This window comes from Nanorana parkeri, unplaced genomic scaffold (genome assembly GCF_000935625.1).
Source record: "Nanorana parkeri isolate BGI_ZX_2015 unplaced genomic scaffold, ASM93562v1 scaffold366, whole genome shotgun sequence".
Lineage (NCBI taxonomy): Eukaryota > Metazoa > Chordata > Amphibia > Anura > Dicroglossidae > Nanorana > Nanorana parkeri.
Window position 1 is genome coordinate 298,983 of NW_017306634.1, and position 15,672 is coordinate 314,654.

At 41.4% G+C, this 15,672-nt stretch overlaps 1 protein-coding gene across 1 annotated transcript in view; it reads left to right on the forward strand.

Annotated features, from left to right (window-relative positions):
* Positions 1-7,171: 7,171 nt before the first annotated feature.
* The window catches only part of DNTT (DNA nucleotidylexotransferase), a 212,697-nt gene continuing 204,196 nt past the window's right edge, over positions 7,172-15,672 (forward strand). The window contains exon 1 of the mRNA XM_018558898.1: positions 7,172-7,374. Coding sequence (XP_018414400.1) covers positions 7,172-7,374 — 203 coding nt within the window. The remainder of the gene's footprint in view (positions 7,375-15,672) is intronic.

A 15,672-nucleotide genomic window follows, 5' to 3' on the forward strand; every position in this document is an offset into this window, starting at 1 on the left:
CGGGGGCATATTGTGGAACACGGCCTTGGGGCGGCTGGGGGAGTAAATCCGGCCCTGTTTATAGGTAAAGTCAGCAAACAGAATTTATTTTTGCAATGTATTTTGTTTAAAGGTTTCTTTCATACAGCTTGTAACAAAAATACATTGCAACAATTCTGTTACAATGTATTCATGAACGCAAAAATTAGTAGAGTTTTGACCCGTGTGTAGCGCTCGTCGGGGGTGGGGTGGGGAAGAAGGGAAAGGTAACCAGATGTGCTGGGTGAGTGCACCGGTTGGAGCGCAGGGTTTTATTTGGGAAGTGAGTTTGTAAACGGGGGGGTTCAAATAGTTGCGGGTGTGCAGCTTCCGTTAAGTTCGGACATGGGTGTCCAACATGTCAGCTCACCCAGCTGGCTTCAAACTTCCCACGACCTGATCATTGATGAGTGTTCCGAACACTCCTTCTCAGCACGGGCACGGTGTGGGCATCCGCTCTTGGACACCGCGCTCCACCACCCTGTCCACCGCAGCATCTGACAACCTGCCACACTGTGACGCCACCTCCGCTCTCATTGGTCATTGGAGACATCACCTCCCCACAGACAGCACTTCCGGCAACAGCCGTTCGCTGTGACACCCCGGCAGCTCCTCTGCCTCTCGGTTCTCAGGTCGGCACTGCATCGCCCTCCTACTCCGGTCACTGTAACCGCCACTGGGAACATCATCCCACGGCCCTCCAGCCACAGCAACGGTTGTCGTCGTCGGCACCACATCACCCTGTAGCTCCGGCCACCAGAATCTTCCATCAGGACCCCAGGAACAACAGCCGCCTGGAAGATCATTCCACCACCACCCTGGTACCACACCGACCAGACCATCGTCGCTGACATTCTGCCTTCGCTATCCCAACGGTGAGTTTCAGAAGTCCACCCCTCCTTTGCATACCTATTGACCTCACCCCCTGGTTTTCCTACCCTTGTGTCCCCATCCGCACTACCCAGCAAGAGAGGGACCGAACCCAGCAAAGAAGGGGACTGAATCCACCGCTCAACTCCACTGCTTCACCCCACCGAGGGGGTTAAATGCGAATGCTCACCCAGCCATAGGTGAGTCCACTGCTTTCTTTCCAGCTACACCCAACCACATTTATTGCGCCAGGTAGTGGCGCATCCGTTTTTTCCAATTTTGTTTTTCAATGTATTCATGAACGAAGCCTACAGTGACAGTTTTCAGACTTCATTCATACTGGAGCTGCTGTCCATGCTCCTGATATACAGAGCAAGGTTAAGGTCAAACTTAGGTTTGAGACTGGTAGCTTATCCTGTAGATTACTCCAGATGAGTGGGCTTGATTGGACTGTGGCCCCAGCTAGTTAAGGTTTAGATATCACAAGTATTTATATTGATTCTAGTTGTATTTTAGTGTCTATTACTGCACAAATGAGAATGGTTGCAACGTTGTCACCTGTAGCTGAAGCCTGAGGATTTGAAGTTATGATTATGGATTTTAAAGCTGTTCTTATATCATTCTGTCTTCATTAGTAGCCATTTGTGTTTGAGTTATAATAAAATGTCATACTTGTTTCATGAGGCCAGTGTGCTCTATTTTCTATTTGTGCTATCAGATTACTCTATTTGCACCAAGAGCTGCCATCCACTAAGAAGCATTGTGTTTTAAAACTATGAATATTTAGTATTATGAGGATATTTCCCCTTGATATTTTCACTATGACTGAAGCGCCTCGGAATCTTTGTGCTGTGACCCTGCAAATTATTACAGATTATTATTCACATACCAGTATAATAAGTGTTAATGGTATAGCGAGCAAAAGTACAGATTTCAGAAAGCATATTTAAAATCTGTTCCTATGGGCAGCACAATAGTTTTTTGTCTTGTACCTTCATTTTCTATTTGCTCTATCTGAAATCACTGGGTAAGATGAATATGTGCCTAGGGTAAGGATTTTGCTTGAGAGTTGACTTAAGGAAACTTAACAAGGCCATATGAATGATTTCCTGGCATGTCACAATATACATCAACCGTATAATTTTGTTTTAAACGTTCTTTTTTTCATTAGATATCACTCATTGAGCTCCAGTGAAGTCACTCTGCCTAGGCTGATGATGTCTCCTCTTTGCTAGTGATCGTACTTCAACATTATAACTTTATAGCAGGTCACAAGGAGAAAGGCTGTATTGGGGCCTTGATATTTTTCAGACATCTGGTAATAAAGCCAAGAATTGTCTGTGAAGGTTCTCATTCATCTAGGTCATGGTATATCTGTAAAAAATAAGTCAAGGCAACTGGACGTCTTCAAGAAAAATACAGAAAGTCCAGTTGCCTTGACTTATTTTTTTACAGAGAAGCCAAGAATTGCATCAGCATTTACATAATAATGTTATCTCTGCATAAAGTCAGCATAGAGATCCAGAAGGTAGATGCTGACCCGAATGATGCTCTTAACAAAGATGACATCATCTTTCTGGAAAGAAAAGCAAAAAAAAGCATTGTAAGGGGGGAGTATTGTGATATATGCAAGAGGTGATATATACCTAGAAGAGTAACATATTACTTAGCACCCGGCCAATTAGCATAAACAGTATACATGCTGGTTCTCTCCGAAAGGTGCCCCTCTTTTTCTCGGGACAAGTCATGAGATTCGATAATGGACCATGCATGGACTCATTTTGTGGTTGTTACCTTGGGTTGGTCTTCGGTAAACAGGTACCTTTTAAGTTTATACATAATTCAAATAGCCATTAAATGTCTTCTATATGATTTGACACACATAGACAAGATAACCCTGACATTTGGTGGGCTATGCCTCTACAAAAGAACCTCACACAGATGACACAGATACATGACCCAGATCTGCCTGTCTCACTGTTATACATACGTCTTCCTTCGTAGTACATAACACATGGGTAAGGACAGCATGCCTTTTATCAAGCATGAAAAGAGCAAAGTGCACGTTGAGGCACATTTACACAACAGATGAGTTTTCTTCCATGCTGTAGCAGAGCTTCTCTTATTGCAATCTGTCTTCTTCTTTCTGCATCTTATGTTAGCAGGCCATCTGTTGGTAATCTTCTTCCAGCATGTGTGTGTAGTCAAGTCCTGGTTCTGCCTGTTGAACTAGAATATAATTAGAGGCTGGGGAATTAAAAAAAATTCTGCAAAAGCCCTTTCAGTACTTAAGTTTAGGATGCTGCTTGACTTTTTTAAAGTGAGTGCCCTGTGATAAAAATAACAGACGACTGCACTGTTTACACCTCACACCTGGTTGAGCCAAAGCTGGCAACTTGCAATGGGGAAAATAAAATTATTTTGTTAAGATATGAAGTCTTGAGGAGAGAGGATGCTTGTGGTTTTTCTTGCTATAGAAAAGATGGCCTCCCAGCTTTAAGAATCCCTGTGAATGTTTACCATCCTTGCTCTACCCATCCATGAGTATTGTCAATATGCTGGTACACATATCCAATCGCACTGTTTGTAAAAGCAAACATTTTAAACAACCAGCAGTACAAAGTTCAAGCTGAAAGATATAAAGTACAACTATGATCAAACTATAAAATCACATACAGTATGTGGTGTAGGCTGCCAATAACAGTAAGACCAGACTCTCTGGTTTTCTATGTACAGGTGAAACTCGAATAATTAGAATATCGTGCAAAGTTCATTTATTTCAATAATGCAACTTAAAAGGTGAAACTAATATATGAGATATATTGCATGATATTCTAATTATTCGAGTTTCACCTGTAGGCCCTGCAAGATTTTGTAAATACTTGTCATGTACTGTTACGTACCTTGATGGAGACCGAATGGAGGAGCAAACGCCCTTTGCGTCTCTTGTCCAACACCCCTTGGAATGTGTGGGCACAGGGAATGTGTGGGCACAGAGTGGCACTTGGTGTCAGAACAAGAACAGTCTGGATGCCGGGTGGAATCAAGTATGAACAGCAGACAGGAGCAAGTTCGGGGTCATAAACCAAGGTCGAGGCAGCTGGGCAATGTGGTACCAAATCGAAAGCCAGGAGCAGTGTTGTGGTCACAAGCCAAGGTCAGAAGCCGGAGTTTAGAGCTGGTACAAGGCAGGAGACAAGAAGAAAATCCTTAAAACAGGCTGGGGTCACAGGAGGCAGGCAGCAGGCAAGAAAATAAGTCAGTAGCAACAGGAAACAAACAGGATTTCAGAACACACAATAGGGCTAGCTGAAGATCAATCAGCAAGGAGGGAGCCAAACATGGCAGTTTATATATGCTTATCCAATGTCACTTCCTGTGTGTCAGCTTGCTGGCGTGCGCGTGCGCGCATTCAACGCATCTTCAATTGTGCGTATGTACGTATGTGCATGAGAGCACACGTTTCCCTTTGACCCTGAACACAGGTTTCTTAGCATGCATAGGAACTTTAATGCACACAGGATTTCTCTTACAATACTTGTTGATCCTAACAGTGGAACCAGTGGATATAGGGTGACAACACTACAACACCCCTTCTGAAATTAAATCACTGTAAGACACTTGCTGCTTCTGTAGCTGCTTAGATGTTGGTACTGTTGATAGCCCTACCATCGAATAGCCATCTCTAGCTCTGACCACAGCCCTTCTGATTGACAGCACATCGTTCGATCTGCAGGAACTTAGGGCCCATTTACACATCCGCATTGTAGAAACATTCTTTACCTGCATTGTGATGCCATTCATTGTTAATGACCCCCCCTCCAACGCATTAATCCAATACACCTCCGCTGCACATGCTTTGCAGTGCACCACTACCATGCATTGTGGTGCACTGTGTCAGCTAGAAAGTGCCTTTTTAATGCTAATGACAGATTGCATCACATACTGGATGTAACTTTTGATTTTTTTCTAAAGCTCTACTTTAAAGTTAGTTGACTGGCGGCATTGTGGACTTTTCTGCTCCCGGCCTCCTGTGTATTATGTGCAATTTTTGTCTTCAAAGCCTGTAGTGCCTCAACTGCATCAAGTACATCATTACTTTAAAGCATACAAGGTGCAGCTCAGAATTATTGTATTTAGAATTTTAATCCTTCTTTTATCGATTTTATGTTTAGCGCTTTTTTTTTAACCCCTTCATGACTGAGGCCCTTTTTTCAATTTTTGCACCCATGTTATATTCCACATTTTAGGCCTGAAAATGACGTAAAACCCCCCAACATTATATATTTTCTGAATGCCAAGACCCTATAGAATAAAATGGTGGTAGTTGAAAATTTTACCCAGAAATCCACATTCACTTTCCCTTGATATTTTGGCATTAATTTACATTATAAATCTATCCTGCAGAGACGGCTCCCAAAAGGATGAGGCAGAACTTCTAAATTATTTCTAAACATCTAGACACCGTGTACAGAGGAGCGCGATAATAGGGGAAATACTTAGCAACAAATATAAAGCCAAGGCTGCACAAGAAATCACAAGAATCTCTGAGGAGTAATAAATAACAAATAGACTGTACAGAGTATGACGCTGAGAAGAAAGGGAACAGCATCAGTAAAATGAAGAGGAGCTCTTTATTTTATCCACAGACAAGGACAACACATTCTCAAACTAACATGATTTTACCTTTGGACAGTCCCGGATGCATCAATCTCATCTGTGACAAATTATCAGCACACGAAGAGGCCTTATAACCAAACGAACAAAACACTACGAGATCATAAAACTTTAAAGGGCACATAAAGCATTGGCTAATATTGAACATGGATTTTGTTTGCTGCTTATGACCATATTAGCGACAACAACAACAGAAATAGAATGTGCTTACCAAGTACACTATATGGCCAAGAATTTAAGGTTACCTAACCATCACACCTATTTCATGGTCAAAAATATGTGCACACATCTCCAAATTATTGAGTTAAACTGTTTCACTTTAAGGGTACTGTGACCATTAGTACTACAGTATAGGACTTTTTAGACAACTGTGTACTTCCAACCGTGTGTCAATATTTTTGGAAAGGTTCTTTTCTCTTCTAGCTTGACTGGGCAGCTCCATAAAGACATGGGTTGTTGAGTTAGGTGTGGAGAAACTCCAGTGGCCTGCACAGAACCCCCAACCATATACAACACTTTTGGAATGAATTGGAACCCCAATTGCAAGCTAGGTCTTCCTGTCTGGCATTAGTATCTGAAAGCCTTCCCAGAGGAGTGCAGAGTGTTATAGCTGGGGGCCAAATCCATATTAATGACCACAGTTTTGGAATGGGATGTCCAACAAGCACATGTCGGTGTGATGGTCATGCAATACGGACCTTAATCTAAAACAAAGAAAGACACAGAGTGCAGCAGACTGCACAGAAAATCACTTTATTAAATCAGTAATAATAGAAAGCTGACTTGCACCTTCAAATCAAACTCTGTGATAGGCTTATTAAAGTATAATAAGTCCAATGGAGGGTTCTTACCAGTTCCCTGCTTAAGTCTTTCCATCACTGGTACAAAGGGGGAGCTGTGGAGAATGGAGGATAACCTGGAATTGCCTAAATCCAAAATGGACTTTTAGGTCTGTTGTGGTGCGTTATTCAAAACAATGACCTGCCTTAATGCAGGCCATATTATTGCAATACATGAGTTGCGTTAAGGCTCAGCATTGCACTGTGCAATTGTGTCTCTACCTATCTAATTTACTAGGAATCCTATACTGAAGGTTATATATGTATATATGTAGGCTGTTATTGTTTGCCACCTTCTGAAATTGTAACTGCCTGGCTGGAATGCTTATCCAGTGGCTTGCTTACATTCTGAAATACTGAAACATATCTTTAGTTCTAACTTCACTTATTGAATGCTTGCAATCCTTATGATAGCAATTCTTGGGAATATATGATGTTGGTCCCTTTTTATAGCATTGCATGGCATGGCATGATGGATACATTCAGAACATCGCAAAATGACAAACATGTTATTGCATCTAACTGGGACAAGCAGGTTATTGTTGGTGGGGAATGGAATGAACATCTGTTTGGTGGTATTTAGTTATATGTTGCTATAAAATAATTTAGTTTCTGTTCAAAGTGAATTATCTCTGCAGATGTACAAGAAGTGGTGCATAAAAACCACCAGCCAGGCAGGAAAACTGACAGAAATGACTTGTGATAAAAAGCAGCTGGCAGAGGAATGTTTGGCTCATTCGTGATTACGCTGGCAATAGGTTTCTATCATGGATCTTGTTAGAGGGTCAGGGCTGATCCCTGTCAAAAAGAGACCCAAAATTCTACATGGCTCTTCTTCCTTCTGCCACTATGAAGTGAAATTTAAAGGAATTGTCCTGTTTCTTGTAGAAAGGAAGATGGGGACAAGCAGGAGGAATTTCCTAATGGAACTGGCGAAAAAGAGAGGTTTCCAGATTGAACGTGAATTAAGGTAGGAGTGTAGATATATGTCAGATGTTTACCACTACACCTGGTTAAAATGGAGCTCTGCTTAAAGGGGAATTTAAAGAGACTCTGTCACTTTGACCATTCATCAGCTTTCATCAAAATAATACCTGGTGGTCCTTGTTCAGACTTTCCATTATAGGGTGACAAAGGTCCTCCAGTTTTTCTCCTGCATTTGCCATGCACCTCAGGTAAAGCTATGAGCGGTTATGCTGACACAGACATGGACATGGTCCACTGCAGTTCCACTTCAGTGGTAAACTGGTCAAAAGAAATGATTTTTGCAGCCTGGAGTCAGTGCATGTAACAGGATATTGCTTGAAGAAGACTGAACAAAGGGAATTGTTCATAATACACAGTGATTAAGAAACCAAATGTCATCCAGTTAGTGGTTAGGTCTTTAATGGATTACTCCAGCCAACATTGCAAATGTAATAGAATTTTGTGTTTCCCATCACTTTCGGTAACTGTGGCAGTGGTCGCCAGGACAAATAGTGAACATTAATATTTCCAGTGGTGATGTATACAAACCTGGCAGAGGTTCTAACCATTCCACACTATAGAAAAATATGGAAAACAATTGGAGATTTTATAAAATAACTTTTGTTATCTGAATTTACTTTTCCAATGTGATTATCCAGTTTTTGGTTGTAAATTTCATTGGTGCAGAGAGTTACTCAAATAATAATATAGCACCTAGGTGATAGCAGCAAAACAAGGTAGAAGGTAGGCTGTGTACTGTATGTGCATCTCATGTTTGCATTTCATTTTGAATTAAATCATCAGTTTCATAAATGGATGTGTAATTATTTTTGGTTATGCCTGATAAGGTATCTATACTATCTGGTGGAAAAACATATTTACTTGCTTCCATGGAAATAGTAGACACTGCATTGCTGTATCACCATTTGGTTGGTGGGTAATACACCTTCACGGAACATAAACAGATAGCTGATGTATGCTAATCATAAAACATAGTTGGCAATTCTTTTAAGGCAAATTTTTTTTTTGTAGACACATTTTCTGGTGACAACTGTATATGAGGGAAATTCCCCTAACTTTGTTTGCATCTCCAAGACAGGAAGTGGAATCTCCCAAGCACAGATAGCAAAAAAACAAAACAAAAAACAAAACCTGATAGGGGTGTCAACCCTTCCCTATTCTACTTATAAAACAAAAACAAAAAAAGGTTTGGGCTTTACATACACTTTAAAATAATTTTTAGGGACAGCCAAACTCCAGCATTCTTTTGGAGAGACTTGGTAAGAGTAAAGTGCTGTTCATGGTGCCAATAGGAAGATCTTCTCTTACTTCTTGTCTCTATGATATCCTATGGGAGCTGAACAAGAAATGAGGGAAGCTATTGTCGCAGGGAGAGAAAGACATATAAAGAAAAACAGTAAACTCCCAGTTATCCGGCACCCCGGGGGATCGGTAGATGACGGATAACTGTTGTTTCTGGTTGCTTGAGGGTTAATAGCAAGTTCTCTCTCAGGTCCGCTTCATCTGCTCAGTGCACGTGTACAATAGCCAGCCTGCTATTGGCTATTGCAATTTGTTTCACATTGTTTACCTTCTGTGCAAAAGATTGTTATTCATCTGAAATACTTTTAACCAGAACCTATCCATTTTCGAGCATGTCCACCAGGTATGAACCGCATCCCCCCTAGAATCGCATCCTCGAAAACAAAGATCTGAATGTGTCGGATTGGAGTAAACCGACCTGGAGGGCACAAAATACCACCCAGTTAAAGTTTTAAATGCGGTTTCCAGAGAGTTTACATTAATGGAGCACGTGGCTGTTGATTTCCATATTTGTAGCCATTCTTTCTGTTGTTTAACAACTCCAAGTTCTTTTTCCCATTTTGGTGTATATTTATGGTCACTGGGCTTTAATAACCTATTTAGCTGGGAATATAGTATTGATATTAATTTAGGTGCCGTGGGGCATTTCAAACAGATATTTTCAAAAAAACGTTAATTCCACTGTATCTGAAATTTCAAAAAGCATTGGTATAGCCCAGTGCCTAAGTTGTAAATATCTGAAATATTCTGAGGCTGGGGCTTGCATGTTGTTCTGAAAGCAGGACAACATGTACCGATCCTACCATCTACCATTAACTGGTGAAGGCATGTCACCCCTTGATTTATCCACCAGCCAAAGGCATTTGGCACTTCCATTCCCGGTGGAAACAGGGGATTACCTATGATTGGGAGTAGCGGTGCATGAGGTGATTGCAGATCACAGCAGTATTTTATATTGTCCCAGATCTTAAGCATATATTTCAGAAATGGACACATATCTTTTGGACGTAGTCGGGCCGGCAGACAAAGAATAGCCTTCAATGATACAGGAAAACAGATATATTCTTCTAGGTCTACCCAGATTGGGCTGTATAGAGTCGTATAAAAGTTTATTAAGGGGACCAATTGTGCAGCTTGGTAGTATTTATAGAAATTTGGAAGGCCCAGCCCCCCCGTCTCCTAAAAACAAATAAAATCTTTGAAGAGGAAAAAAAATAAATGTTGTATACACTTATAAATACTACAGTATTTATTTCAACTTTTTAAAGTGACACTAAACTCAGGAGTTAAATCTTAAAAATGCATTCAAGTACCTCAACTATTAACAAAAATGTATCTTATTTGTGTATCACTCGGCTGTAGATCCTCAAATCATCTCTGAATTCATACGGACATAATGATTCCTGTGTGTGTTGTAAAGTATCCACCTCTCCAAGCTCACTCCTGTGATAGACTATAAAATGAATGCAAATTATTAAACTAAACATGAGATTGTAGTCCATCACAGGAGAGAGCTTCCAGAAGATAGGACAATATCAGGACCAATTCAGAGATGATTTGGGCCTCATTCACACCAGGCACAGTGCGTTCTGGCCCGATTCTGACCAGAACGCACTGCATCGCATTGTGGCTGGCTCACTATGTTTTGGGGCCAGAGGGTGTGGCTATGGTGCCATTCACTTCAATGGATCGCCACGCCCTCCGGCTGCAATGCGATCCGCCGCACGGGAACACAAGGCACATCAATGCCTGCGGTCTGGTCCGGTCCGAACAAAATTCTACAAGCACTATTTTGTTCGGACCAAACCACAGGCACTGGGGTTTATTCACGAAACAGCCGAAGGATCTAGCTGTAGCTTCGACCGACCCTTCGGCTAGCTTCTGCCCCAGGACCCCTTCGGTTCAGTAGAACCGAAGGGCTGCTGTACGGGCTATTGACTATAGCCGGTACAGCTCCCAAAGTCGGCCGGGCGGCTCACTCGAGCTGAAGCCATATGGCCATATGGCCGGCCAACAGCCTGCTTCTGACAGCTGGGCGGAGCCAGCCGTAAGATCACTTGCAGAGAGATCAGCATCCCTGGTTACCAGCTAACCAGGGACACTGATCTCCATACAGTCTAACTCTCCCGGACGATCTGGGAGTCTCCCGCTCCCGGCCGCCAAGGAGAGAAACACTGCTTTTTCTGTTTTTTTATTCTGACACGGAGCCGTTGGCTGGCGTCAGAATATTGGCTATTGCAAATTGAAATGGCCAATAGGAATCTAGCAATGCATTCCTATGGTGAAAAATGTATTTATTTTTTTCTTTTTTTTGACAGCAGCAGAACCGCCGGCCTATAGAAAACAGTTGGGTGGAGCTAGCTGTCATTGCTAGGTCCGCACAATTGTTTTCTTTTTTTTTCTCCTTTTTTAACTATTTTTCTGTTCTGCTTGGTAGGCTGAAGTCAGTCGTACCAGCCTGAAGTGAATAGCGTTCGGCTCACTTCGCTTTAGGTCGGTCGTTCACTCGGCTGCCTACGGCAATGCAATCGGCCTTGCATTCGCGTGCGGCCGATTGCATTGCGGCCGGAAGGCGTGGCTACAGTGTCATTCAATTCAATGGACCCCCCTCCTGCCCCACAACATAGCGAGCCGGCCGTATTGTGATGCAGTGTGTTCTGGCCAGAATCGGGCCGGAACGCACTGTGTCTGGTGTGGACAAGGCCTTGAGGATCTACAGCTGAGTAATACACAAATAAGATACATTTTTGTTAATAGTTAGGGTACCTGAATGTATTTTTGAGATTTAACTCCTGTCACTTTAGTGTCACTTTTTAATATATATCATTTAGAATCAGTTTTTTTTTTTTTAAAGCAAAACCTTCGCAATCAGCAACGCAAATGTCTCCTCTGAGTTTTTGATACTTGAGTCTTCTAAAAATCGATTGTATATTTAGCTGTGTTGTTCAGCGTTTTATTAGACACAAAACTCAAATTTAGCAGTAAAAAGTGTATTTATTGTCCATATGTTGCAGACCTACACATTTGATATGGAATCTGCTCGGTTAGAAATAACCACATCTTGCAGACCTTCCCCTCTGGGGTCATTCATCTCTTTTGTAAGGTGCCTTTTTATACTGTGGGTGAAAAGCTGCATCGTTTACTATAACAAATAGCTTCAATGTTCTGCTCTGGATAGTTAAAATCACACATAATAAGGACCCCATTTCTGTTTGATGCCTTTTCAATTTGTAGCCTCATTGAACTTTATCACAGTCCTTTATGTGAGGTGGGTTATCACAAACCCCAATTAAGTGCATTACAGTTTTTACTCACACAGTGGATATTTAGCTCTACCAGGTTAGAATCTTCAAAGGTACATAACATAGAGCTGATCTTAAAGTGTCACAGCAAAATGAAAAAATATGTATATTTATTACATCTTTGCAGTACAAACACATTTACCCATGTTTTGTCTATTTAAAAACATTCCAATTAGAAAATAAAATCTGTTGATCTCGAGAATCCCGGGAACTCCTAACAACTTTTTGACAACACTGCCTCTGCTGCACTGAAATCCCTAGAAGTGTTGATCAGCCCTGCCTGAGTTCCCTCCTGAGTTCCCTCCTGAACTACAGTACATATCCCCCTCTCCTAATCTCTGTCCCATAACAGGGAGGTGTTTTTCAGACTCCCTAACTTCTCTGCCATGCCTGCTTTTTCTGTCTCTGCTTTTTCTGTCCCCACAAAATCTTCATCCGGCAATATTCTAACTGTCCTTTTCCCCAGTTTAGCTGTTCTCTTATTATTAAAATACCTGGCATCAGATTATTCATGTTATAGGTTTGCGTGTTAAACAGAGCGTAAGGCTAGGATCACATCTAATTGTTGAGGTGTGTTACGGCATCAGGCATCCCATTCAAAAGAATGGGCTGGCAAAAGTACCTCAACAGCCCAAAATCAGACATGCACCTATCTTGGAAGTACAGTAGAACAGTAGAAAGGCATCATGGCACACTCACAAACCAGCATAGACGCACTCAACAATTTGTTACCAGTTATACAGTAAGGTGCACACGAAATGGGCTTTGAACAGTAGAACAGTAGAAAGGCATCATGGCACACTCACAAACCAGCATGTAAAACAACTTGTCTCACCACTAAGGACAATGACAGAGGTTTGGATACACGTCTTCTTTGCAGAAGACGTGTATCCAAACCCCTTGTGCGGGATCCCTTGTGTGTTTCTTTGCAGAAGACGTGTATCCAAACCTCTGTCATTGTCCTTAGTGGTGAGACAAGTTGTTTTACATGCTGTTAGTGCATTGCCGGTTGTTGCGCTGCATTGCTGGCCACGCTGGCAAGCTGCATTTGGATGCCATTCAGAATTAATTGTATTGCATTGCACCATTGCAAGTAGCAAGCAGTGCCATGCAACACAACTAATGCATTTTCCATAGACTTGATTTTATTTGCTATGTGTACCCATGTTGCCCCTCAGCCATTGCCGGATTGCCAGAAAACAACAATGTAACAGCAGTTCTCCTGATTCAAATAGCACATAGAACTTTTCTCAGACAAACCTGGCTGTGTCTGGGCACAGTCACTTCACTGGAGCTTAAATCCACTTATCATTTGTAAGTTTTGCCCAGAGATGGGTTTTAAGGGCTGGCTTTTAATGGTAATAAGTGAGAAACCAAAATATCCTATTGTATACTGTGACATATCAGGAATTTATTCATTTATCCATGCAGCCTTGAAAGTTTTTTTTATATATTAGTTTCTTGCGGGACCCATTAAACCATATCCAATTATCCAAAAATCCAAAACCTATCTTCCTACACCAACGTCTCTGCCACTTATTATTCCCCTAAACCAGTGTTTCTCAACCTGTGGTTCGGGACCCCTACGGGGGTCGAATGACAATTTGCCAGGGGTCGCCGGGAGTCTCCCGCTATTAGATAGCGGCTCCCGGCCGCCCGGGAGAGAAACACTTTCTCCCGGAAAGGTTTAATCTGCTCCATCGAGCAGAGTAAACCTTTCGCTGCTATCGTTTTTTTTATTTCTGACATCGGAGCCCCGGCCGCCGTAAGTCAGAAAAAAAAAAAAATCAGCATTGGAATGCATAGCTAGATTCCTATTGGCTATTTCACTTTGCAATAGCAAACTAGCTATTGCACCCGCCCACTGCTGCTGTCAATCAGCAGAGGGGGACCTGCAGTTCTCCATCAGGTCCCCATCTAGTGATTATCATTATTAATAATAAAAGCTGACACCCTCGGCTTGTGTTATATGGTTTGCCATTTTAGCTGTTACAACAGTGGTTCTCAACCTGTGGGTCGCTGTGTGATTTTTGCTGTGCTAGGTGAGAGTCCTCCTCAGCCCTCTCCTAGCGCAGCAAATGTTACCAAGGGTTCCCGTCCCTAGAAAGGTTGAGAACCACTGCCCTAAACCCCTAGTTTCCCCTAGTTTCTCTATAGTGTAGCATTTGCCACTAATAATGTTTTTGAAATCCTTATTCTGTTTCGTAACTAAGTACTTGTTTTGTTTTTATAGCTTGTCAACATGGGTGCTAGCTAGGGATGCACAGATACTTTTCGAGTACCAGTGCCGATACTTGGCATTTTCATGAGAACTACCAGGGTTGCAGCGGTTGCAGCTGGGACCTGGCTCTGGCACTCCACCACTGTCCTGAAATCATTAGTCTGTATTGTTTTAGAAAAACTGTCACATGACAATAAACAACAATGTATCAGTACTCGTACTTGTAAGTACTTGGGCAAGTACCAGTACTCGTACTCTCAAAACTGGTATCTGTGCATCCCTTTATTTATATTTATATAAACAAAATCATACATTAAAACAGAGATGTACAAATCCCAGGAGCTCTGTGTGCTCCTTACAAATGACAGCTGCCTCCTAATTTTTAAATTTTTTTTTTAGTCTAGTCTTGGAGCTTAAAAGTATCGGTACATGTACTCTTACTTGTACCGAGTACTGTACTTGGTATCTGTGCAACCCTAGTGCTAGCATTATTTTTTATTTCTGTTTTAAAAATACAGTTTTTTACATGGTAGTTAATGTAAGATTAAAAAACAACATATTTTAATAATTTTTTTCCCATGACCAACAGAAAAAAACAACCCTCCTAAAATCATCTAGAAGGCAATAGAAGACATAAAATACTTTGACTTCAGAGACTATTACTCTGGGATGCCATATTGGCCAGTCACATGAGCAAATGCCAAAGAGTTTAATCACACATTCTCAGTAAAGAGACGGATCAGCCAATCAAAAGTGTTATCCTTATCTTTATGAGATAGCTGCTGTGGAATCCCGGAGCAGTGATTTTTGCGAGCAGCAGGACTTCTGCTTCCTTTTATGTCTTTAAACCCTGAAATTTGTTAATGAACTATCACCTGCTTAAAGCCGAGTACTAATGGCATGCTGGTCTACATCTCCCCTGTGACAGGTAGCAGCCAACATTGTGTTTTTATCTGGCACTTACATGTCAGGCCCTACTGTCACTCATAGCTCTGATCCCATTAACGATCAGGAACCAATATTTCCCTATCATGTGATTATAATGTCAGCTATAATGGATGGCAGTGCAAATCTTTTAATACTATAATTTTAAATACAATTACAGTAATAAAAATAATTTAAAAAGATAATGTACATTTTTCAGGTTAAAAAACATAGCAGGAGTTTTATCCTAAAACATATGCTAAATAAAACTCTTTTTGTCTTTAAAAACATACAGTATATAATAATGATTTAGGTGTACTGATTAGTCAGAGATACTGTATGGACAAGTTAACAGCATACTAATGTTGCTACATTCTGTCTGGTGTTTTGCTAGGCAAACTTTAAAGGTATTGTTGAGAACTAGTGTTAACCCTAAATCAGGGGGTTGAGCACGGTGTGCTGAACTCAATGTACGCCTCTCCCCCTTAAAACTATTAGGTAAACAATATTAGAGAGAATTGGGTTTCAAATG